The sequence below is a fragment of the Gracilinanus agilis genome, chromosome 4, assembly GCF_016433145.1.
Source record: "Gracilinanus agilis isolate LMUSP501 chromosome 4, AgileGrace, whole genome shotgun sequence".
Taxonomy (NCBI): domain Eukaryota; kingdom Metazoa; phylum Chordata; class Mammalia; order Didelphimorphia; family Didelphidae; genus Gracilinanus; species Gracilinanus agilis.
The window spans coordinates 248,999,892-249,025,690 of NC_058133.1; the positions used below are offsets into that span (position 1 = coordinate 248,999,892).

Genomic DNA, 25,799 nt, shown 5'->3' on the forward strand with positions numbered 1-25,799 from the left:
ATATAATTTTTCCAGTTTTCCTGTCAGTTATATTTGTGATTTGAACATTTCTACATAGTGCTTCATAAGTACAAAGCACACTCCGCACATTCATTCATTTGCTCCTGACCCCAGCAATCTGAGGGGGGTAGTGAACATGCCACACAGTTGGAGATCTTCTGACATAATGCCCTGATTAACAGCTGAAAAAAACAAGTCCAGAGAAATGAAACAGCCCCAAGACACACACATGTATACATCAAAGCCTAGATTTACTCTTGGGCATATCATATGACATTGACCTAAAGCATTTCTACTTTTCTATGTGATAGAGGCCCAGCAAAAGGTTTTGGTGTCCTCTTTCCCTAACTCTAGGTCTTCTCTTCTTCACATCTGTTGCAGTATCCCCAACCACCTTGCTGTCACTAATCTGGGTCAATGATTAGCAAGGGATTTGTGGATCATTAACAAAGAAAGGAGAAGGAATGTAATCAAGAAATGATAAGATAAAGGGGCAACAATAGTCACATTTTGACATGGATGTTACCTAAGAATAAAAAAATATAAATACACCAAAGGCATGATTGTGAAAATTAAATGTTTGTTAGACATATACATCTATAAACTATGTAACATTTATAACACTTTGACAAGATTACTGATCTCTGGGTGCATTTTCCCACTTCTGTAGTGATAAACATATTATATTGTTTTCTAAATCTGAAGTGTGAAAACGATTTGGCTGGATTTAGACAGCAATTCCATTGATCAGTTGGCCTATAATTAAATCTTGGAATTTCACATTTGTCCAAGTTAAAATGACTCAGAAATTCATGATAAAATTGTATTATAAGCATTTCAGTGAGAATATGTACAACATTCGTTTTTGAGAAGTATAGTAGAAAGAGCACAGGGCTAGGAGTCAGCAATATCTAGGTTCAAATCTCAGACACTTGCCGTAGACAAGTTGTTAATTTTCCCTGGGCCTTGGCTTTTTTTTTTTTTTTAATCTGTACTAAATGGGAACAATATAGGTTTTCTCAGATTCAAATGAAATAATGCATATAAATCATTTTTTAATGTCATTTACTGTTATGTTCCTGAAAAAAATTAAAGAGTAAAAATCTTTTTTTTTTTGATCATCAGTACAATATTGCTATTACTATGAACAGTGTCTCTCTGGTTCTGCTTTTTTCACTTTGTATCAGTTCATAGAAGTGTTCTCAGATTTTTCTGAAACTATCTCTCTCATTATTTCTTTTTCTTTCTCTTGTTTTTTAACCCTTACCTTCCATCTTAGAATCAGTACTGTGTATTGGTTCCAAGACAAAAAAATTGGTAAGGGCTAGGCAATAGGGGTTAAGTGACTTGGCCATAGTCACACAGCTAGGAAGTATCTCAGGCCAAATTTGAACTGAAGCTCTCCCATCTCTAAGCCTGGCTCTTTAATCACTGAGCCATCTAGCTACCATTCCCCCACCCCACAGCCTCCCAACACACACACACACACACACACACTCTCTCTCTCTCTCTCTCTCTCTCTCTCTCTCTCTCTCTCTCTCTCNATGTTCCTGAAAAAAATTAAAGAGTAAAAATCTTTTTTTTTTTGATCATCAGTACAATATTGCTATTACTATGAACAGTGTCTCTCTGGTTCTGCTTTTTTCACTTTGTATCAGTTCATAGAAGTGTTCTCAGATTTTTCTGAAACTATCTCTCTCATTATTTCTTTTTCTTTCTCTTGTTTTTTAACCCTTACCTTCCATCTTAGAATCAGTACTGTGTATTGGTTCCAAGACAAAAAAATTGGTAAGGGCTAGGCAATAGGGGTTAAGTGACTTGGCCATAGTCACACAGCTAGGAAGTATCTCAGGCCAAATTTGAACTGAAGCTCTCCCATCTCTAAGCCTGGCTCTTTAATCACTGAGCCATCTAGCTACCATTCCCCCACCCCACAGCCTCCCAACACACACACACACACACACACACTCTCTCTCTCTCTCTCTCTCTCTCTCTCTCTCTCTCTCTCTCTCTCTCTCTCTCTCTCTCTCCCCCCAATTATTTATTATATCACTAAAGTATCCTGTCACAATCATGTACCACAACTTGTTTGACTATTCTCCAATTAGTGGGCATCCCCTCAATTTCTGATTCTTTGCTACTGCCAAAAAAAGAAAAAAAAAGCTGATGAAAATATTTTTGTACACATAGGTGTTTTTCCCTTTTCTTTAATATCTTTGAGATACAAAACAACTAGTGGTATGACTAAGGGTATTCACAGTTTTATAGCTCTCTGAACAGAGTTCCAAATCATTCTCTAGGATGGTTGGGCTAGTTTACAACACCTCCAAGAATGTATTAGTGCCCTTATTTTTCAGCTTCCCCTCTAGCATTTTGTCATTTTCCTTTTCCATCATATTAGCCAATTTAATAGGTGTCAGATGGTACCTCAGAGCTGTTTTAATTTACATTTCTCTAATTGGTAGTGTTGTAGAAGATTTTTTTTTTATGCAACTATTGGTAGATTTGAATTCTTCAGAAAACTATATGTTCATTTCCTTGGACCATTTATCAATTGGAGAATGGCTCTTATTTTTAAAATAAATTTGACTCTGTTTCCTATATATTTGAGAAATGAGGTCTTTCTCAGAGAAACTTTCTGTAATTCCCAGTTTCCTGTTTTCCTTATAATCTTGAATGTATTAGAGGTTTTTGCATAAAATTTTTAAAATTTCATTTAATTAAAATTATCCATTATTTATGATTAACTTTGTCTCTTATACATAGATTTGATAGGTAAATTTTTCCATGCTCTATTTATGATCACCTTTTTACATCTAAATCATGTACCCTTTTTGACCCTATCTTAGTAGATATTAGATGTTGTCTATGCCTAGTTTCTGCTAAATTGCTTTTCATTTTCCTGAGCAATTTTATGTGTATATGTTTGTATTCCTTTAAAATACCTCATAGAATTTAATTTATCCCTCACTGAATTGTAGAATTTGGATTAGTGAAACATCAGATGGCATTCTAGGCAAAAAAAAAAAAGTAATATAAGCAAAAAAGAGACTGGCATGAATATAAAATAGTAAGATCCACCTGAAAGATCCAGATTAGGGGGAAAAAAGAAACAAATTTGATCATATAGTCATCAGTTGGTTTATGTGGGTACTGGATCAGGGGTTTGGACACTTATCTAAGCAAGAAGGAAGAACAGACAAACTTTCTGAGACCAACAGTGATTCCTGCCATTGAACCAAAATTGTTGAATGAGAGAGTGAAATGATGTGAGAAAGTATGGAGGGAAGAAAAGTTCAATTTTTATCACATTCAGTTTGAGGAAATAGGAAATTTTTTTTTTCAAATAATCTGCCATCTACTTACCTGTATGAATTTTATTTCTCTCCTGTTGAATGTAAATTCTTTGTGAATTAGATACTCTTTCATTTTTGTTTCTGGGTACCCTAGACCTAGCAGTATGCTTTATGCTTTATGCAGTAAATAGTTAATATGTAGCTTACTTAGAATTAGATTGTGAAATAATATACCTAAGTACATTTAGTATTATAAGCACTTTGGATTGAGATTCTGAAAATGTGAATTCTCATTCCAGCCCCATTTAACCCCTATGTGACCCAATAAAAGTCTTTCTACTTATCTGAGTCTTAGGGCCTTTTTGTTATTTAATGGTATATTAATTTCTACTCAGCCTGCCTCACAAATGTGAAGATAAGAGTACTTTGAAAGGTGAAGTCTAATCCATATGGAAAATGATCTTATTATTTTTCAAACTCTATGGAACACCATTCCACAAAAAGGCATTTTTTTTTAGACAAAGATACAATTTTACTCCATTTTAGAACCATATCACTCCATAGATATATGTTGGTTTATGATATTGCTAGCCTTTTCAAGGATGTCTATAATTTTTATTCAAGTAGGATGACCTTCCATTTCATAAGATTCTTAACAGAAAAGGCACAACTTGTTGAAGAATAGCCAGCGTTCATATAAAACTCCTTTTCCTAGCTATTTGGAAGTATATCCGTACAAGGAAAATTATATCTAACCCTACATGATCAATTTAAAAACATACAAGAAGCATAAGAACCATACACGTAAATATGTGTATGTATATATTATATGTATTTAATTTATAGAACCATGTACTACTTATGATCAAAAACCACCAAAATTTGGCATAAAGAAACCTTCCTAGAAATCAGTCTCCTTATTTTTTCTTTCATTTTAAGTAAATAAGGATCCCTTAAAACCCAAATGTGAAAAACAAAATTACTTCCTGACTTTACAAATTCAGAAACTCATATTTTCTTCATAATAGCCCAAATAAGATTACAAGAAATACTGAAGCATTCCTTTACAGATAAGTTATGCTCATTGGTACACACCATTATTTTGTAGCCTAGTCCTTTTTTAAAGAATTAGAATACTAATCCCTACTCAGGCTTTCTCACTAATGTGAAAATAAGAGTACTTAAGCTGAAATCTAATCCATATGGAAGATGATCTTATTGTTACTCAAACTATATGGATCACCATTCTAAAAAAGTGACAATTGTGTACAAGGAGTTATCTATGTAGGTTCTTTGTGCAAGATGCCATTTTCAGCATGGTTGTCACGCTCCTCATATCATTTTCTGCATCATCTTTGGCTCATGCAGTATAGGTTGTCCATTTCTACTCTATACCTTTAAATAGCTCATATAATTCAGCAAACATGGACTAATTGTCTACAGTGCCCTAATCTTCATTATTTGGGTTTACACGGTAGAGGATATTTAAGCTAAACTTGTACCATATGCTATACCATATCCTGAATGCACATACTAAATGAATCTTCAGTATCAGCTTACTGTTTATCTCTTTTTCAATAAAAACATGATGTAAAATGAACAATTTTACAGGAAGCAACAGCTAGAAATTTCTAGCTTAGAGACTCATAGATTCTTAGAGCTGGATGGAAATCCTCTTGTATAGAGAGAAAGTAACTGAGCCCCAGAGAGTAAGTAACTTGTCTAGGCCCCCTAAATTATTGAGCGGCTGAGGGATAGGGCCAGAAATTAATCGTATTCTGTTCTAAGTTGTTCTGTTCTAAGTTGAGGAAAGGAATAATTATCCTCATCTTACAAAGGCCCATAAAAATATCTTGCCCAAAGTCACACTGATAGTAAAATACAGCCCTGGAATTTGAACCCAGCTTTCTTGACTGACACCACAGCACACTGACTCTTCTCATAGAATACCAGATGAACTAGCCTTCTATTATAGTTTATTACAATACAGTATCAAAGGAACTTCTATCAAAAGAAGTATTTTTATACTATCAATTCTTAAATGTGCTAAGAAAGTAATTGCTTTCTGTAGGACAAAACGTGAGCAGGAAGTAGCTGAACTGAAGAAGGCTATTGAAGAAGAAACTAAGAATCATGAAGCTCAAATCCAAGACATAAGGCAGAGACATGCTAGTGCCCTGGAGGAACTCTCTGAACAACTTGAACAGGCTAAAAGGGTAAATAAAAATGTCAATCATTTATAGTCTATGAAAACTAAATCACAAATTGAATTTCTCTTTTCTCTACTACATTAATTTTTTTAATGCATTCTTATTGATATCTTTTGGTTTTTATATCACCAAAGTTCTTCTAGTATACCTTCTTTTGTCCCCTCCCATAGAGCCAAATAACAATAATATTTTTAAAGAAAAAAGGGAAAAACAGCAAAATCAATCAATATATTGAAAAAGTCTGAAACTATGTTTGATAATCCACACTCATGGACTTCTAGAAAGGACTGAGACAGGATTGTTGTCTAATAATTTTTCTTTGAGGCATTACTTATAGTTTGTAATTTGCTATATTCACTTTTGGTTCTTTGTTTTGGTGGGTCTTTCCATTTTCATTGTTGTTATTTTCTTGACTATGCTTTCCTCATTCTAAATTAAATTAGTTCATGCTTTCTGTGCTTCTCTGTATTCATATTTGTTGTGTCTTTTAGCACAGTAATGTGCATTACATTCATGTGTCACAATTTGTGAGATGCAACTCGGGTTTTTTAATTTGCATTTTTCACGTTTTTAGTGATTTGGAGCATTCTTTCACATGGTTATTAACACTTTACAATTCTTTTAATAATTGTTCATATCCTTTGACCATTTTCTTGTATGTGTGTTTTTATTTCTATTAGATATAAAATTTCTTTCAGAAAAAATTTTGATGTAAAGAATTTTTTCCTAGTTAAGTCATTGCTCTTCTTAATCTAGATGCATTAATTTCAATTTCATGTAATCAAGTTTTTATCATTTATAATTGCCTCTGTCTCTTGTTTAAAATAAAGAATACATTGCATATCTATAACTATAAAAAGTAAAACATCTACTTCTTTATGGTATTTAATGTAAAGGTCGTGTATCTTATTTTGAATTTATTATGAGATATGGTATAATATGTAAATGTAAGCCTAATTTCTGCCAATTTACTTTCCAGCTTTTCCAACTGTCTATAAAATAGGGAATTAAGTAATTTGTTTTTTACTTAATTTTAACACATGGAAAAAGACTTTCACAAAGTTTAATACTTATTTATGCTAAAAGCTGTACACAGCCTAAGCATTTTATGATATTTTTTTATTACAATTGAAAGTAATGCCAAAGACAAGCATTATGGGCAATGGAGATATACCAGATGACCACTCTCCCTACTGTTGTTTGATGTAGTATTTCTAGTAATAACAATAAGAGTAGAGAAAAAAATTTAAAGTATAAATACAAGTGAATAGGAGATAAAAACTGTCTCTTTGTTGATGACATGGTACTTTACTTAAAATCTCCAGGAATTGTGAAAAAAATACTAGTTGAAACGATATCTTGAGCAAAGTGACTGGCAACAAAATAGACCCACAAAAATGAACATCATCTCTACTTAATAATAGAAAGGGTAATAACATTCAGAATAACTATAAAAGGCACAAATATTTGAGATCGATCTATCAAAGCACACAAAATATTTTTATAGATTCAATTGGGGATTCAGTGTTAATGGCTTTGTTGAAACAAGATAATAAATATACTTCCTAAATTAAATTTAAGTTTTAATGATATACAAACTTTGAAAGGAATATTTTACAGAACTTAATAAAATAATAACAATTCAGTTTGGAGAAACAAAGGATTATAATATCAAAGGAAATAAAGAAAAAAGGTAGGGAAGAAGAGAAAAGAGCATTTCTAGTCTTCAGACTTTATTATAAAGCAAGCTCCACTCAAACCATTTGGTATTTGCTAAAAAACAGAGAACTAGATAAACAGAACAGATTTGACAAGAGAATCAGAAATTAATGGTCTCCTATAACCAAGAGTCTGATAATAACCACATTCATTTTCATTAGTACTTTGAAGTCCCATCTATTTGTATAATAACACTGCCCCCTCTCTGGCATGTCAAGATGGAGCATGTTGTGCTGGTTGTTACTCTCTGGGGCCTCACAGGATAGCCTTGCAGGCTATTTATGTCCCATCTCTAGTCACCAGCCAAAGTGGTTCATCTTTTCCTCTCCGGTGAATTAAAGCTAAAAAAGGTCAAGTGACTTGCTTAGGACCACACAGAGTGTCTGAGACCAGATTTAAACAGGTCTTCAGGCCTAGCACTTTTTCCACTGAGCCACCTTGCTGCCTCCAGATACTGAGCCTTGCATACTTAACATGTCTGGTACCGTTTCTGAGCAATTCCAAGCTTTGGTCAGGCTGGAGGGACTAATTTATGCAGGCACAGATTTTGCTTTTCTGTGGGCTTTTAGCTGAATGTTCAGTCCTGTAGTAGAAGTGACGTTTTTCAATTTTCTTATTGGATTTCTTGACCAGGACATTCAGGCAGCCATGTTTACTAGAAATCTATTTTAAGTCTTTCCAGAAAGTATAGCATGTCACTAACATTGGCTTTATGTATTTGTTTGCTTGTCAGTGTTCTCTCTTTTTACATTTTAGACATTTATATTCTTTTGACTTTGCTTTCTTCATTCTGTACTATTTTTTTGTTAACTCTTGTTGGATTAAGAACATTTCTTTTAGCCACAGCTGTAACAGATAGGGACCTTTTATAATCTAGTTCTCCTATTTTTTTATTTTTTATTTTTTTGTGGTATAACCTTTAAGAGTTGTGAGGGGGCAGCTGGATGGCTCAGGGGATTAAGAGCCAGGCCCAGAGATGAGAGGTCTTGGGTTCAAATGTGACCTCACACTTCCTAGCTATGTGGCCCTGGGCAAGTCACTTAAAAAACACACACACACACACCCCAATTGCTTAGCCCTTACCACTCTTCTGATTCTAAGAGGGAAGGTAAAGGTTGTTTTTTAAAGAGTTGTATGTCCATTTTGAGCATTGTATGGTAGGTGATATATTCTTATTTTTAATGTGCTAATGTGTCTATTTGTCTTCCTTCATATTCAATATTCCACTTCGATCGTCCATAGTTCATTTTGATGTCCTACTATCACATAGTTTGTATCAAAATAAAAGTCATTATATCTTTATCCCACTCACATTGGCATTTTATTAAAATTGCCTCCATGCCATTAATTTAAATACATCAGTCTTCCTCTTATCCCAGTTAAATTGTCTACTTCTTCATGGCAAGGATCAAATCTCATGCTTATTTTATTTACCCTACAAGATAAAAGTGTCACTCAATATAATAAATGAGGGAATACTTAATCTTTAAAACTGAAGAAATACAAGAATGTACTTTTTTGGAGGGTGTTTATTGGGTTTTTCTAAGGTCTTTGATCTACTGTCCAAGGCAAGAAATTCATTTACCAAAGATAAACAGGGATGTTTTCTAGTTTAGCCTAGTTTCTACATATATATACTGAATATATTTCTCTGAGTATGAATGTATTCAGTATGCCTTTTTTACCCCCTAGTATATGTTATATACTCTTCTAAGACTCTGAGGGAGATATACAGATTAATAATATATGGTTCCTGTGTCTTCATATGTAGAAATAAAACTGCCTCCTCAAAGAGTAATATAATCTTCTTGTGAAAATATGTTTTGCATGCAGTGGTGGAAAATAAAAACATTTATGAAATAATTTCTACTCATGGGCTTTTTTTTTGTCTGATAGTTCAAAGTAAATCTTGAGAAAAACAAGCAAGGTCTAGAGACTGATAACAAGGAGTTGGCCTGTGAAGTGAAGGTTCTACAGCAAGTCAAGGCTGAATCTGAACACAAGAGAAAGAAACTAGATGCTCAGGTACAGGAATTGCACGCCAAGGTTACAGAAGGAGATAGGCTTCGGGTAGAACTTGCTGAAAAGGCCAGTAAGCTCCAGGTAAGTTAGAAAGCCTTCATTCTTCAAACCCAAATTTAGCCATTTCCCTTAAAAAAAACATTAGCCATTTCCCTTTAAAAAAAAAAACTAATATAAAAATGCTCTGGTGATGTGCTATGATTTTTGAGGAAGAGATGTGAAGATTGCTACAACTTGTAAGTGTTGAAATTTTAATACTTGAAAAGAGTTTACCCTTTCTTCCTCTAGGAAATAAAATTTCTGTTCTTAAAAATAGCTTAGTATGCTTAGATGTTTATCACCGTGGTCCATGGCTCTTAATTTCATTATTTCAATACTTATGCTAAGTATAGATTAGTCTCTCTCTACCTGCCTTGCATCCTGTGTAATTCTTTTCCATATTTTCATAAATCCTGCTTAGGGAATCTAAGATATTTGTTGACATTTTTAATCTGCTTACTGTTGTGCTGAATTTGAATTTTTATTCCTGCCTACAGAATGAATTGGATAATGTCACAACCCTCCTGGAAGAAGCAGAGAAGAAGGGCATTAAATTTGCCAAAGATGCAGCCAGTCTTGAGTCACAGCTACAGGATACACAGGTGCATTTGTAGGAACAAAAGTCTACTCATAAAATTTTTCCTTTTAAATATTAGTATATAAATGAATTACACACTAGTCCTTGAATTGCATAAACCAAAAAATTAAAGGCAGCTTAATATCTCTAATTTGTATTATCTTGTCTTTTGATTTCTATAGAGTAGTAGGTATGATCTGGATAATTCCCAAAATGTCAGCACAGTTGACCCAAAACAATACAGAGTGTCTGGTTGTTTGGCTGTCTCTTACATGATCACATTCATGTACACACATCCTTAATAGCATTTGATGCTGGTTCTTATAGAAGGCAGATTTTTTTAAGGCCAAAGAAATGGCCTTGGTATGGTAACTGTGATTAGTTTCTTTTTGTCAGGAACTTTGTGATCTAATTATATAGCCATCATCTTGTATTTACACATTGGAGAAATATAATTTTTGTTATATAAAAATCAGGAAGTCATTTTATCTTTGAAATTTGGATTAACCAATGGTAAATTATTCATATTGTGTAGTCTTGAAATAAAAACTTGCAGCTTTTGCACAAAACAGAGAAAATGAAGTTGACAGTAGGCAAAAAGATAGAATTTTTGTTCATTTTTCTGGCATACAATAAAATAAAAAAGTTTTGGGCTGTATTTTAAATCTGTTACACAATTCTGTTGTTTCAGTTTAAGACAGAGTGTGTCCAGTTCATTGCAAATTGGAATACTGGAATTTTCTAAACTTAAACTGTTCTACATTGAATGCTTGCCATAACATATTGGCTTTTCCAATAGGAGCTACTTCAGGAGGAGACACGCCAGAAGTTGAACCTCAGTAGTCGGATCAGGCAGTTGGAGGAGGAGAAGAACAACCTTCAGGAGCAGCAGGAGGAGGAAGAAGAGGCCAGGAAGAGCCTGGAAAAGCAAGTGTTAGTCTTGCACTCACAGGTGTGCTGTGCTTTTCTTTTTAAGACAATAGCATTACTGCCCTGACTACATAACCTCATGCCAGTCATATCACATGGAAACGGAACTGTTTCAGCTTCATTTGGGGCAGTTAATTGGGTTGTACTAAATTAAGAATTAAAACATCTTTTGTTTTTCTTTTGACCTAGATCATTCTAATACAATGCTGGGAATATTTTAAATGAAGACATAAAAATAAGTGAATTGTATGAATTATTTAGTTAAATTTTGTAAATTATTGACTACTAACCAGATTCCTGAAAATAAATTCTAGGTTTTTACAGTTTAAATTTTATTTACAGCTGATTTGTTATGTAGTTAAACAAATACAAACATTTTAAATTTAAATTTTACCTCATTGACTTCAATTTAAATACTTTCTCTTTGTGATATTTTGATCCTTCAGATATTGATTTGCATTTGGATTCTTTAAGTAACAGCACCTTCTTTTCCATATGAAATATAGTTGGCTGATACAAAGAAAAAGGTAGATGATGACTTAGGGACAATTGAAAGCTTGGAAGAGAATAAGAAGAAGCTTCTAAAAGACATAGAGGCCTTGAGTCAGCGCTTAGAGGAGAAGGCACTGGCTTATGACAAGCTTGAGAAGACCAAGACACGTCTACAGCAAGAGCTTGATGACTTAATGGTGGATCTGGATCATCAGCGCCAGATTGTCTCCAACTTAGAGAAAAAGCAGAAGAAGTTTGACCAAGTAGGTAACTTGTGTCGCCATCTAAACTTGATCCTATAGAAAGGATCTTATAATTCATTTGTTAATTGTCATTTGTGTAATAGTTGGCAGGAAGTGGAAGTACATTTTAATACCTTTCATTGTATTGCCATGTGCAGCTCCTGGCAGAAGAAAAAAATGTTTCTGCTCGATATGCAGAAGAGAGAGATCGGGCTGAAGCAGAGGCAAGAGAGAAAGAGACTAAAGCTCTTTCCTTGGCCCGAGCCCTGGAAGAAGCTTTAGAAGCAAAGGAGGAATTTGAGAGACAGAATAAGCAGCTGCGTACTGATATGGAAGATTTAATGAGCTCAAAGGATGATGTTGGGAAAAATGTAAGTTTCATATTTCTAAAATGACAGCACTATCTAGGAAGCAAAGTGAGATATTTTTGCTTTTGTTGTTTTAATTAAAAATTATTTTTCAATCACCAAAAAATCTCTCCCACTATCTCCTTCCACACTGAGAAAGAAAAGCAAAATGCCTGTTATAAATCTGTCTAGCTAAACAAAACAAATCTCCTGCCCTGGTCATGTCTCAAACATACATATATACAAGTATGCGTACACATACACACATGGATATATACATGCATACAATCTTGTGTCCATCACTTCTCTTCATAAAATAGGTGGCATCTTTTATCATGATCTCTCATTGTATTGTTCAAGAGTCCCTAATTTTTCTCAAGTTGTTTGTACCACATTATTGCTATTTTATAAGTTGTTTGCCTGGCTCTACTTATACCTCTCTATATCTCTTCATAAAAATCTTCCCAAATTTTTCCAAAACCATTTTTTTCATTGTTTTTAGTGCATAGTAATATTCCTTCACATTCATGTACCATACCTTGTTCAGCTTTCTTTGATTGGCATCCCCCCCCCCCCCAGTTTTCAGTTCTTTGCCATTACAAAAGAGCTGCTATGAATACTTTTGTACAATTGTGTCCTTTTCCTCTTTCTTTAATCTTTTTAATGACATAGACTTATTAGTAGTATCACTTGGTAAAAGAATGTGTAGAGTTTAATGATTTTGAGGATATAGTGCCATATTCCTTTCAGAATATCTGGACCAGCTCAACCAACAGTACCTTAATGTATCTTTTCCCATAATTCCTCTAACATTTGTCATTTTCTTTTTCTTTTCCTTGTCAACTTTGCCAATCTGATGGGTATGAGGTAGAATTTCAGAATTGTTTCTATTTGCATTTCTCTATTAGTGATGTAACATTTTTTTTAATAGTTATCGATGGTTTGGATTTCTTCCCTGAAAAACCATCTGAGCATGCCTTTTGGCCATTTATTAATTGGAGAATGACTCCTTGCTCATCTAATTTTTTTATATTGATAACCTTTATGTCAAAGTCACACCTATCTGATGTTCACATTGATATTAGATGTTTATCTATACCTCTCATTCCTACTTGGCCGTTTTCCACTTTCCCAAGAGTATTATCAAATAATGAGTCTTTCCCCCAATAACTGAGATGATTTGGTTTATCAAATGTTAAGCTATTATGCTCACTTGCTTTTATATATTCCACTGATCAACCTCTCTGTTTCTTAACCAATACTGGATTGTTTTGATGATTATTGCTCTATAATTAAAAGATACTGCTAGACCCCACTCTCCTTTCCAAATAGTTTTCTACTTTTAGCTACACACGTGATTTTCCTAAAGTGCAAGTTCAGTCATTTAAATTCACTTCAAAACTCAGTAGCTCCCTATTGCCTCCAGAATCAAATATAAATCCTTCATTTGGCATTCAAGGCCCTTTATAACTTAGGCTCCTTTAGCCTTCCCATTTTTCTTTATTTCTTATTTGCCATATACTCTTCATTTCAGTGACATGAGATTTGTTCCACGAAATGCAGTCACCCCAACAGAGTGGGCCAGAGTTCATTACTAGAAAGCCAGAGAGGCACAGGGCCGGGCTGTTCCCCTTCTCCTCTCCATGGGTGCCTGAGGACATTTTTCATATTACCCACCCCTCTAAAAGTTTTGCCATCACCAGCCTAGAGTGTCCTTGAGGGCAGGACTTCCTTCTGCCTCTCTTTGTATCCCCAACACTTAGCACAGTGCCTGGCAGAAAGTAGGAACTTAATGAATGTCTATTGATCGAAAGACACCCTTTCTTGACTCTCAAGCAAGAAACTCTTAAAACCAAAATTTTAAGCACTAACTCCAACTCAAGGTAGATAATTGTTCCTAAACCTTACAACGTCAACCAGTGCATAGCACCTCAGTAAAAAGCAACTGACTTTTGAGATTAAATACTTGCCATTTGGCAGCCTGTGGAGAGATCAGATCTAAATACAGAGGCTTCTTCATAAATTTGGAATTTGCATCAATTTGTATGGAGTTCTCTGTCTCTACCATGGATCCAATGAAGTGGGAGAGCGGGCAAACAGCTTGTGACATAGCATAGGCCTCATAGTTTGGTTTCTTTAATTTATTGAAATGTTCAAATTAAAGACCTATATATCAGTTGTGCCTATATAGAACTATAAAGAGACATTACAAAACAAAAGGCACAATGTGTAAACAGACAAATAAACAGAAGATCATTTGATAAAAGGAAGAGTACTAACAGGTCCATGGTTCAAGAAAGGCTTTACTTAGGAGATGGCACCTGCAGATGGTGGTCCTATTCTAGGCATATGAGACAACATATACAATGACAGAGAAATTGGAGATGAAATAGCAAGTGTTGTGAAGAACAAGGAAGTAAAATGAAATAAACCTAGGAAAGTAGACTGGAGCCAAATTCTGAAATTAATTCTTTCAACTCAGCAACTTCTGGGGCTACATCTAGCCCATAATCTCTATCTAATTCTATGTACCCTTATGGCATAGGTCCACGAACTTGAAAAATCCAAACGGGCCTTAGAGCAGCAGGTTGAAGAAATGAAGACACAGTTGGAGGAGCTGGAAGATGAACTTCAGGCTACAGAAGATGCTAAACTTCGTCTAGAAGTCAATATGCAAGCCATGAAAGCCCAATTTGAGAGAGATTTGCAGGCCAGAGATGAACAGAATGAAGAGAAGAAGAGGCTACTGATCAAGCAGGTAGGCTAGAAAAAATCCGTTTGAATCACAATCATAGCTGTAAATCTTGATAATAATTCTGTTTCCATTCCATCTACCCAGCTGATAAGAATCATTATAAAGTATGAGAGAAACCATCCTCTTATGTGTATATTAACCAAGTATAAACCCATTTAGGTGCGTGAGCTTGAGGCAGAATTGGAGGATGAGCGTAAGCAAAAGGCTCTTGCAGTTGCTTCCAAGAAGAAAATGGAAATGGACCTGAAGGATCTTGAGGCACAAATAGAGACTGCAAATAAGGCAAGGGATGAAGTGATCAAGCAGCTTCGAAAACTTCAGGTATGTGAACCCAGATCATTCACCACCCAGTGGCTCATTTTGGTTAGAATATCATTGTTCCAGATATGCAGCAATCAGGTACAGCAGGTAGGAGTGACTGGCTAGGAATCAGGAAGTTCTGGGCTCAAGTCCCTTCTAGGATACTTACTTTGATTCTGGGCAAATCTTTCAATCTCCTTTGACCTCAGGTTTGTCATATCTGAATTAAGAGACAATAATAGCACCTACTTCATAGAGTTGTTGTGAGAATTATATGAGATAATGTGTATATAATGTGTATATATTTGCAAACCTTAAAGGTAATTTAGTTTGCTAATACTATCAATGACATATATAGACAAAATAATTATCATCAGCTCATTGCAGGAAAAAAACCTGTTCTCATGCCAAGTGGACCAGGCAAGTAACTTGGCACAAAACAAATAAACACCTGTTGAGTTTAGGAGGGTCCTCCTCACATACTCCCCCCCCAAAATGCATGCATTCCTGCTTACCCATGCATAATAGGCTTATCCCCAATTGAAGGTGCAGCAAACCTGGCAGGCTTCAGTGACCCAATGCCATTTCCTCATTTGCCAGGCTCTTTAGGCCTTTGGTGACATTATTTTGGGAAAAGTGAAACAGTGGCAAATATTTAATAATGTGTGAAGAAATATTTGAACCTCTGCATCTTTATTACTACTTAATATTAGGGATTTTCTCATTATGTTCATTCTATCCATCAAAATTGCTTCCCAAAATACTCTTCTTAAAAACAGGCACAAATGAAAGACTACCAGCGTGAATTGGAAGAAGCTCGTGCATCCCGTGATGAGATCTTTGCTCAGTCCAAGGAAAATGAAAAAAAATTGAAAAGCCTTGAAGCAGAAATACTTCAACTACAAGAGGTCAGATGAAGTCCTAGATAGAGCTTTTCCAAATAGTCCCATTTTGTTTCCAGTATTGATCTGAATATAGGCTATACTTTTCTTCAGAATTTGGATGATATAAAACCAGGGTGTGATCTGTGCTTTTTTTCAGTTTCTTTTTGTAAAGAAACCCCATTACACAGAGTAAGATATTGTAACCTGGTTATTTTAAAACTTTCATAGTATCTTCAATATGTTAAAAGTTAAACATCTGGCTAATAGATGATGGTGATTTGTAGTTTGTGCTATCTAGGGATTGAGTGTTAAACACTTCCAACTGAGTCAGAATTGCTGAAAGCCATGATTGTATATTTTCTTACTGATACATTCAGCTAATATTACATAGATTTGAGACATTTTCATTTCTTCATTTTAGCATATACAAAAGGAAGACTACACATTTTACTATTAAATAATGTAAGCTTGGGCCTCCCTTTGAATGGTGTAATTATTTTTAGCTACTTAATAGACTACTGTTTGGAAAGGTTTCAGACCTTTTCAGACAGATTTCAGGGATGGATTTTTGCATGTGTTATGTTTTATAGTTTTATAGTCTGAGGCTTGCTAATTGGGCTTCTTGTTTGAAGAAAACTTTGGTAATGCTAAAACTCTAAAAATATCTTAATCTGAACATTTTTAGGAATTTGCCTCTTCTGAAAGAGCCCGTCGACATGCTGAACAAGAGAGAGATGAACTTGCTGATGAAATAGCCAACAGTGCTTCTGGGAAGTGAGTCAAATACTTATCCCCATCCCTTCACAGGAAAGATTTAGGAACTACTGACAAAACCCAGCTGTATTCATTTGGGTAGTCTAGATGATAAGCCCTATTAGTGATTAACTTTATTGATGAGCCTCAAAACCATGATTTCTGTTTGGATTTTAGCTAGATGGTACATTTGTGCAAAAAAATCACTGGATCAGGAGTCAAGATTCTAGTCCCACTCTGCCACTAAGTAGTTCTGTGATTCAGTGACTGTCATTAATGTGCTGCTGTATTTGGGATTGTACCTAACACATGGTCACTCAATAAACAATTGATTTGAGTATATTCAGTCTGCCTTATATACTAACATCAAAAAGCAACTTCTATTTTCAATCTATAAAAATCCATAAGTTTTAGAAATTAAAAGTTCTTGGAAATTATCCCTCTGGATTCATTTTTCATAAAGGATCTTTTGACTCAGTGGATTGAGAGCCAAGCTTAGAGACAGGATGTCCTAGATTCAAATCTGGCCTCAGACACTTCCTAGCTTTGTGACCCTGGGCAAGTCATTTAACCCCCATTGTCTAACTCTTACTGCTCTTCTGTCTGACTCTTAAGAGAGTATGGGTTTAAAAAACAAACAAAAAATAAAGCTTGGTTCATTTAAAGATCCTGAATCATTGCCCTGAATAAATAGACTTTTTAAAGAGCCTTCTTCCTATCCCATAGGGACTTAATTTATGCTCTATTTCATTGTGACACTGAAAATAAAAACATGTAGCTTTTTAAAAAATCAATTTTATAGCATTTATTATATCTCTCCCACTGACCTTCCTTAACAAAATAATTTTTAGAAAACAACAACACAGTACAGCAAAACAAATACATTAGGCATGTCCAGATATACCTGTCTCGGTCTGGACTTTGCATTCTGCCAGCTCTGGCAGAAACTGAATGACATGAGCGTCTTTGTTCCTCTGGGGTTGTAATTTATCACTGCATTAATAATAAGTTCAGAGGTTTTTTTCACATTTGTGTTTGGTTTTTTTTAAAGTTGTTATCATGTAAATTGTTCTTAAAATTTCAAAACCAGAGAAGAACCATAGATCATCTGTTCAAACCTTCTCATATTGTTATTAAGGAAAGAAAGGGCCAGAGTCCCCTCTCCTTACAAAGTGCTACCAAATGCCTCCATGTTGGGCTGTCATTCTTTATCACTGATGGCATACTACCCCATTGACCCTCTGTCCCTTAGATCCTCTTTGCTGGATGAGAAACGGCGCCTGGAGGCCCGTATCGCACAACTGGAGGAGGAACTGGAGGAAGAGCAGAGCAACATGGAACTTCTTAACGACCGGTTTCGCAAGGCCACATTGCAGGTAAGCTGGTCACCAGAGATTGCTATGTCACACTAGGGGAGGCCCCTTTTCCCTGTCTGCTCAGAGAGCAAGGCCAAACCTTGAATAGCAACTTCCCTCTCCTGCAGGTGGATACCCTCAATTCAGAGCTGGCTGGAGAGCGAAGCGCTGCCCAGAAGAGCGAGAGCGCCCGCCAGCAGCTGGAGAGACAGAGCAAGGAGCTCAAGGCCAAACTGCAGGAGCTGGAGGGCTCAGTGAAGTCCAAGTTCAAGACCACCATCTCTGCTTTGGAAGCCAAGATTGTGCAGATGGAAGAACAGCTGGAGCAGGAAGCCAAGTAAGAGCCTCTGCTTATGTGGGACTTCACTTCCCCCCATGTCCTTCTAATGAGGACTCCACATCAAAGGCTAAACCAAACTGGTTTTGGGGTGGTTTCCTGAGTCCAGTAAGCTTCCATCTCCAAGGCATTGTGCTAAGCACTTGGCAAATATTATTTGCTTCCCCCTAACAATTCAGGAAGGTAGGTACCATTATATGCTGTTTTCACAGGGAACGAGCAGCAGCCAACAAGCTTGTTCGTCGTACAGAGAAGAAGCTAAAAGAGATTTTCATGCAGGTAGAAGATGAGCGGCGACATGCAGATCAGTACAAAGAGCAGGTGAGATGGACCTGGGGAGAGGGATGCTGTTTCTGACTAGTCCCAGACTAGTGTCTCATCAATTCATGGTGGAGGCTGTTGGCACCTTATCCACGAGCCCTTCAGACATTGTGCTACTGCTCTGTGAGATGCCACGATGCAATACTTCATTGTTATTCTTCTGTTTCCCCTGTCCCAAACTAAACTATAGTCATTTCCTTTTCTCTCACCACCTCTTGGGTTTCCTTAAACTCCTAGAGCACTGATGGGCAAACTACAGCCTGCTGGCCAGTGCGACCCCCTGAAATGTTCTATCCGGCCTCACGACATTATTCCTAATCTGACAAATACAATGAGTAGGACACAATACAATGAAACTTCGAAACAGACTGACAGATGAGCATTTCCTTTCCTTTGGCCCCTCTTTAAAAAGTTTGCCCTTCACTGCTCTAGAGGATGGGGACGATGGCTTACCTTTTTTTGGTGTGACACCAGCAACATGTCAGTCACATCCGTAGTGATTCGGAGGTGACTCTGGCTGCCAGCACAGTGCACTTCAGCTGGAAAGGCTCTACAAGGCCAGGGACTAACAACATGCCTTTCGTTTGAGGGAAGTCCAATTCCAGCTCAGATCAGAGACTCATCTGCAGGTGGCCTATATGAATCTTTAGCCACAATTCAGACTATAATAGAGAGGCTGTGAAGTATGTTAGTGAAGGGAATGAAACAAGCAATTACTAAGCTCCTCCTAGGTGCCAGGCACTGTGTAAAGCATGGGAAATGTTTCCTTATATACACATGTAGAATGGAGGCTTATTCATATAAAATTTTGAAATATGCAAAGCACTTTCCCCAACAACAACCTTGTTAGGTATAAATATATTTTTATTATTTTTTTTTATTTTAAACCCTTAACTTCTATGTATTGACTTATAGGTGGAAGAGTGGTAAGGGGTAGGCAATGGGAGTCAAGTGACTTGCCCAGGGTCACACAGCTGGGAAGTGTCTGAGGCCGGATTTGAACCTAGGACCTCCTGTCTCTAGGCCTGGCTCTCAATCCACTGAGCTACCCAGCTGCCCCGGTATAAATATTTAATAACCATCTAAGAACCCAATTGAGATGTTTAGCAAGGTGAGGCAAAGAAACCAAATACAAATCTGCTTCCAAATGTTTTAATACAGATATCCTCATGAGCTCTTTTTTAAAAAAGAGTGCTCTGATAGAAATTCTCCATGATCCTCCAGCTTGAGGGCAGTTCCTCTTGTTTTGTTGACTTTTCTTTTTTCACTTTTAATAACCCTTACCTTCCATCTTGGAATCAATACTGTCTATTGGTTCCAAGTCAGAATAGTGGTAAGGGTAGGCAATGGGGGTTAAATGACTTGCCCAGTATCACAAAATAAGATCTATAGAAAGGGAAACCAGTGAGATTAAGAAGGTCTGGGAGAGCTTTCTTATAGAAAGTGGGACTTTTGCCAGGGAAACTTGGAGATGGAGACAGAAGGGAAAGTATTACAGGAATGGACAACATCCACTGAAGACACCGGGGCATCAGGAAATTATGTGGAGGAACAGCTAGGAAAGGGAGAGAATGAGGGTTAAGAAGACTGTATTAGATAGACAGGGGCCAGATTATGGAAGGTTTTAAGAGCCAAACAGGATTTTATATTTGATTCTGAAGGCAATAGGGAGCCATTGGAATTAATTGAATAGGTCAGACTGATGATGTTAAGAAGGGTCAGTAACTCCCCTCCCCCCAAAAAATAAATAAAGATTCACTGATTACAAACATATAAATATGAACCTACCTCAGGATTTCTGAACAGGCAACAAATAGGTTCTTTTCCTCACATCAAAACTCAGATTTCCATTTCTTGAAAGTATTACTGTCATGAATTCTTGTGGGCTGATAGTGGTCATTTCCTCACTCTTTCCTTGTCCCTACCCTGTGGTGTTACTTCCATGGAAATAACTGATAATATTTATACTCAGTAGCTGCTCTCATGGTCACCATTTGATTAGTGCCTCATAACAACCTGAAATAAATGGATCAGAAACTTGGAAACCTTGACTCCTCTCCTTCCTCTGAAAGCAAGATAATATTAAGACATCTCTGCAGGCTCCTAGCCTAAGTTCCAGCCCAAGTTACCCAAAGTGCAGATTACATAGGGGTTATTAAATTTGTGTATGCACAGAGTAGGCTTAATCCCTCCCTCCTTCCAATTCAAGTTCAGAATGAGGCTGAATTGTGGGGGGTCATTTTTTCACCACTCTCACTCAGACATTTTCCTATTTAACTATGTATGATGAATTCACTTAATTAGATGGAGAAGGCCAATGCCAGAATGAAGCAGCTCAAACGTCAGTTGGAGGAAGCTGAAGAAGAGGCCACTCGTGCCAACGCCTCAAGGCGCAAACTCCAGCGTGAACTGGATGATGCCATAGAAGCCAATGAAGGCCTGAGCCGGGAAGTCAGCACTCTGAAAAACAGACTGAGGTCAATAGATAGAGACAATTTGGGGTTTTAGCAGAGTCCCAGAGCCAGGTGGCTCTTCTCAAATTCCGGCTTAAAGTTGGTAGCTGCTATCTCATATAGGGAATGCATATCTAGCACATTGTACACCATGTAAGCTCTCAGTATCGCAAGGTTAAAGAAAATGTAAAGGGAACACAAAGCAGAGCCTATGAGGAGACCACACTTAGTGTACTCCTGGGAAAAGTTTGTGTTAGATGTGAAATGGGCAGATTTCCTGACAGATACTGGCACTCAGATGCATTGTGGAGCACAGGCTTACGGCACGGTTGTCCCTGGTGTGGCACTTCTCTCTCTGAGTGTTGGAAGGGAGGCTCTCACGGCAGGAAGACTGCTACATACTTGTGTTTGTTTTAAATCCATTGACCAAAGATGCATGTGCAAAATTATTTATCATCTGTCCAGAGAGCTTTATTTGGCCTGATTCAGACTGTGGCCTGATTTTATTACATCTGAGACCATTGTAATCTAAACATCTCATCACTATTTTGAATTTCTTTATAAACACCTTAACACCCTATTTTTAAGTAGGATTTCATACACACAATAAACTTTTTAGAATTTGGACATTCCTATTTAATAATGATAAACTTCTTCATGTAGCACCTTAAGATCATAAATCTGTTAATAAATTTGATTCTTGCAAAAGCTTTGAGGTAGTCAGGGCAATTCTTGCCCAAGGCCACACAACTAAGAAGAGTCTTGAATTGAAACTTTTTAATGTTCTCTTAAAATCATATTCTTTATCAGTGGCTCTTTGTCATTGTAGGGCAAGCCCATTTCAACTTCAAACAATTTCTCAGACCCCTACATTGTACTGATAGTACAACTATCTATTATTTGAGAAAACAAGATGGCAAACAGCTAGAAGGAATACTGCTTTTAAAGTATTTTTTTATTTTCATAACCACAACATATGCCCAGATTTGAAAAAGAGTAATCTGTGTATAAAGCTTTTTGTGAGTTATGTTGACTGATTTTTATACCAAATCTTGCTTTGTGTTTTGTGGGAAATCAGAATGAGGATGCTCAGTGTCTGTACAGACTCCTGGACTCTGCAGCCCCATTAGGGTCCATAGCTCTATGTCAGGTTACTTAGAGCTGATGATTTTAAGATTTTGACGAGTAACCTTACATCAGGGCAAGAACCTTGGAAGGTCATCTAGTCCATGGGAGACCTGGAGAGATGAGGGGATTGTGACTCAGCTGTCATATTTCCTTATTCGTCTCTTCAAGACCTATACTGCACAGTTTAGCATCTTTTAACTCCTAATAAGATTAAACGAGAAACAGATCCTGTAGTTTGTCCTTTCAGTTCAGATATTTTTTTTCTATTAATTAAATATGGACATAAAAATAAAAGAAGAAACTAGATTGAATGTCCTCTTAGGTCTCAGTGAAGACAGGATCATTGACCAGATGAAGGGAATGCATTAGTTAGTAGCATCTATTCTACAGTATCTATAGCCAGGCTTTGTCACAGCTCTGCCTATTGCCTGTCTGTTTTCCATAGTGCATTTGGCATGCCCCGGGGAGAGAAGAAATAACTTGGTTAGCAGCATGCTTATTAAGAGTAAAGATTTTTACTGTACAGATTATCCATCATAGCCACTTGAAACTATTTGTGTGTCCTATCTTCCCCCGCTGCCAAGAAAAAATCCAGTAGTTTAGTATCACCCCTTTGTAGGCAGTGGTATACCTTCATACGACATTCCGTCCTGGTTCCTCTAAAAGGGCAGAATTTACTTAGTCCTTCTGTCTCAGGACCCAGCATAGGTTCTAAGGCATTTACCTCAAGGAGACAGCTTTCTGTGAATTGACTGGAATGACTCCGTCTGTGTACACATGCATAATTCCCAAGCCCAAAACCAGCAGAATCAGAGGTCTCAGCATGTTACTGTCCCCCTCACCCCCTGACCCCCCATTCCAACTATTGACTCTTTCTCTTTCCTACCCAGGAGAGGAGGCCCAATCACCTTTTCTTCCAGTCGATCCAGCAGGCGCCAGCTACATATTGAGGGAGCATCCCTTGAACTCTCAGATGATGATACAGAGAGCAAAACTAGTGATGTCAATGAGATGCCAGCTGCACCAGTGGAGTAAAGAGAGGGCCAGAGCCCGCTGTGATACCATGGGGTAAACAAGGACTTTCCTGACCACCAGTCTGCCTTGTGGCTACTAATCAGCAGAGGAAATGGGCAGATTACAAGGTTATTTACTGAAAGGTCAATTGTGTCTTAAGGCTCTCTAGCCTCCCCATAATATACCCTGCTTCAAATATAGGTACAAATGCTCTTTTTATATACATATATATAAAGAGCATATTTACATGTATATTAAACAGGATCATCTATTCAGTGCATCTATTTTCCAAATATTCTTCAGGAGGCCATTTCCTAAAATGCTGTCTGAAGAGTTTTTCTTGTTTTTGTTTTTGTTTTTAAGGAAACCTCAGATCCTTCATTCCCAGACCCTTTTATTGGGGCAGACCCTTGGTTGTTACTATGCATGCTTTCTGTTGTACAGACAGTTAACTTAGCTTCTCCTACGTTCATGTGGCCCTTGGCTTCTCAGCTGTGTCAGTTCCCTTAGAACAGTGTGAAGACCAAATGGCACCTGTAGCTTTCATTTTTTTCTCATATTGTGATCAACACTGTCTCAGTGAGCAAACTGTGAAAAGGGCTTTGGAAGTACTAAAAGGAAGAGAATGGGAAGGGGAGAGTAGCCTTGGCTTTGGTTAACTTGCAGCATCCCCTGAGGGTGGCTCTGCCGCTCCGGGTGTGACACTGAATCTAGACACGTAGACTCTTCTTAGTTAGAACTGGTCTGTGCAGAAGGATGGTCCAAACTTTGCAGCTGAGTTTCCAAGAAGACATTAACTTATTGACTACTGGATGAGGCTCCAGAACCCTTTGTGTGTTAGTGCTTCCTGCTCCTTAGGAGTAAGCAGCCTCTGGTGCTGACTTTGAATTCCAGCCATGGCTTTGGAGCCCAAAAGGGGAACATTGGTTTTTTAATGTCTGAGGCTTGTTCCAAGTTTGTCAGTGGTTTAGAGGCTCAGCAATGAATACCTATTTTCCTGAATGTTAACATGCCAGTGAATATAAATCCTTTCTTTTTCCCCTTTTCCCTTTTAAACAGTGTTACAGTGAATATTTAGCATTCTCTTTTGGTTAATAGTTAAGCAATTTGACATTACAGAAAGTGCCTTAGACACTACAGTACTAAGACAATGTTAAATATATTATTTACCTATATAACAATTTAATGTATTAATTTTTGACTACACTTCATATCATGTACCTCTAGTGAAAGTGGTATGAATATTCAGTGATGATGAATCAGTGTTAATTAGACAACTTTGATCTTTTGCAATGGGCTTGAGAACACAACTCATTTTGGGTTTAAAGCTTTAACATCGGTTATGAAGGTTTTGTCATGATGTGGGTATGGAATCACTTGTTTCATCCCATCCCCTTTCTGAATTATACTGGCTGCTGACCACCAGGCACTTGACTGCAAACATCTTTTCTTGTATCCCCATATTTCTAGACAATGACTTTTGTAAGACAATAAATTTATTATAGATATTTATGCCTGCTCTGTTTACTTGAAGGAAAAAGCATCATTGAGAATAAACAGACCTCAATAAACAAGAATGATCATATGAACATAAAATCTGCTTTCTCACTTTCTGTTCTGCAGCTTAACATTGAGGGTTGCTGATAGATATCTAAAGGGGCTATAAGCCATCCCAGGTCTTCACCAAAATGCATTCCTCTTAAGTTGTTAGATTATGAAGAGCCACATCATTCTTTTTCTGTGTGTAATAAAGTAACCGTTACTCTTTAATCCCTTTTCCAGCAGATGATTCTTGCACTGGGCTAGGCTGTGTGTAATTAGAATTTTGCTCCCTAGAACACTCTTTCCCAGCTTCCCATGTTCCTTCTCATATTACATGCTAATGTAGGGAAGATATATTTTGAGTGTAGCTCTGCCCTTTTTCTCTCCTCTCCCCCTCCCCCGGGGAACACAGTTTGTAGAGGTTGGGTGAGTGCAGGCAGGAGGTTTCACTCATGTGGTTTTTGCTCAGACTTTTACTTTTATTCTTTTATTTCTTCTACTTCAAGTGATTATTAATAAACTTTATAAAATATAATACTTGGAGTTATTGGATATTAATTTAAATCTAACAGCTGACGAATAGCTCCTATTTCATAGCAAAGAGATTTGCTTACTAGTAAAATTACAAGAACCCTCTGAAGTAGCCAAAACAACTTTTTACTCATTTTTTAGATAAGGAAATGGAAAGGGGTAGAATAAATACCTTTCTGCTGCCACCAGATACAGATATCTTGATCCTGCCCTGTTCTTCTTTCTATCACATGGTGTTTTTTTTTTAATCCAGAATATAATATGGTCCCTATGGTCTAATAATGAATTCTTGCTGAAATCTAGTCTCTGAATTCCTCAAAGCTTCTGTCTGAGTGAGGTTCTAGGACAGTAGACATGGAAAGGACATACACACACAGCTGTCATAGAACCTTGGCTCTGATGTAACATCTGGAAGAAATGGCCAATGATGTCAACAGCAGCATTCTTTCCGGAGGAGGAGTACTACTTAGTGAGCAGTTTCTTCTGCTCAGGTAATAGAAAGCCAAAGATTTTATATGCAAAAACCCAGGCTAGTTTTCTTTCAGTGGTTTC

The 25,799-nt window shown here is 36.8% G+C and overlaps 1 protein-coding gene across 1 annotated transcript in view; it reads left to right on the forward strand.

Moving 5' to 3' along the window:
• Window positions 1-25,026, forward strand: part of MYH10 (myosin heavy chain 10) — a 186,428-nt gene extending 161,402 nt beyond the window's left edge. The window contains exons 28-42 of the mRNA XM_044675221.1: window positions 5,368-5,512; window positions 9,122-9,328; window positions 9,784-9,888; window positions 10,663-10,815; window positions 11,300-11,548; window positions 11,686-11,898; window positions 14,420-14,632; window positions 14,789-14,950; window positions 15,709-15,837; window positions 16,499-16,587; window positions 17,819-17,942; window positions 18,050-18,258; window positions 18,471-18,579; window positions 20,884-21,056; window positions 23,051-25,026. Coding sequence (XP_044531156.1) covers window positions 5,368-5,512; window positions 9,122-9,328; window positions 9,784-9,888; window positions 10,663-10,815; window positions 11,300-11,548; window positions 11,686-11,898; window positions 14,420-14,632; window positions 14,789-14,950; window positions 15,709-15,837; window positions 16,499-16,587; window positions 17,819-17,942; window positions 18,050-18,258; window positions 18,471-18,579; window positions 20,884-21,056; window positions 23,051-23,195 — 2,425 coding nt within the window. The 3' untranslated portion in view covers window positions 23,196-25,026. The remainder of the gene's footprint in view (window positions 1-5,367; window positions 5,513-9,121; window positions 9,329-9,783; window positions 9,889-10,662; window positions 10,816-11,299; window positions 11,549-11,685; window positions 11,899-14,419; window positions 14,633-14,788; window positions 14,951-15,708; window positions 15,838-16,498; window positions 16,588-17,818; window positions 17,943-18,049; window positions 18,259-18,470; window positions 18,580-20,883; window positions 21,057-23,050) is intronic.
• Window positions 25,027-25,799: the final 773 nt, after the last annotated feature.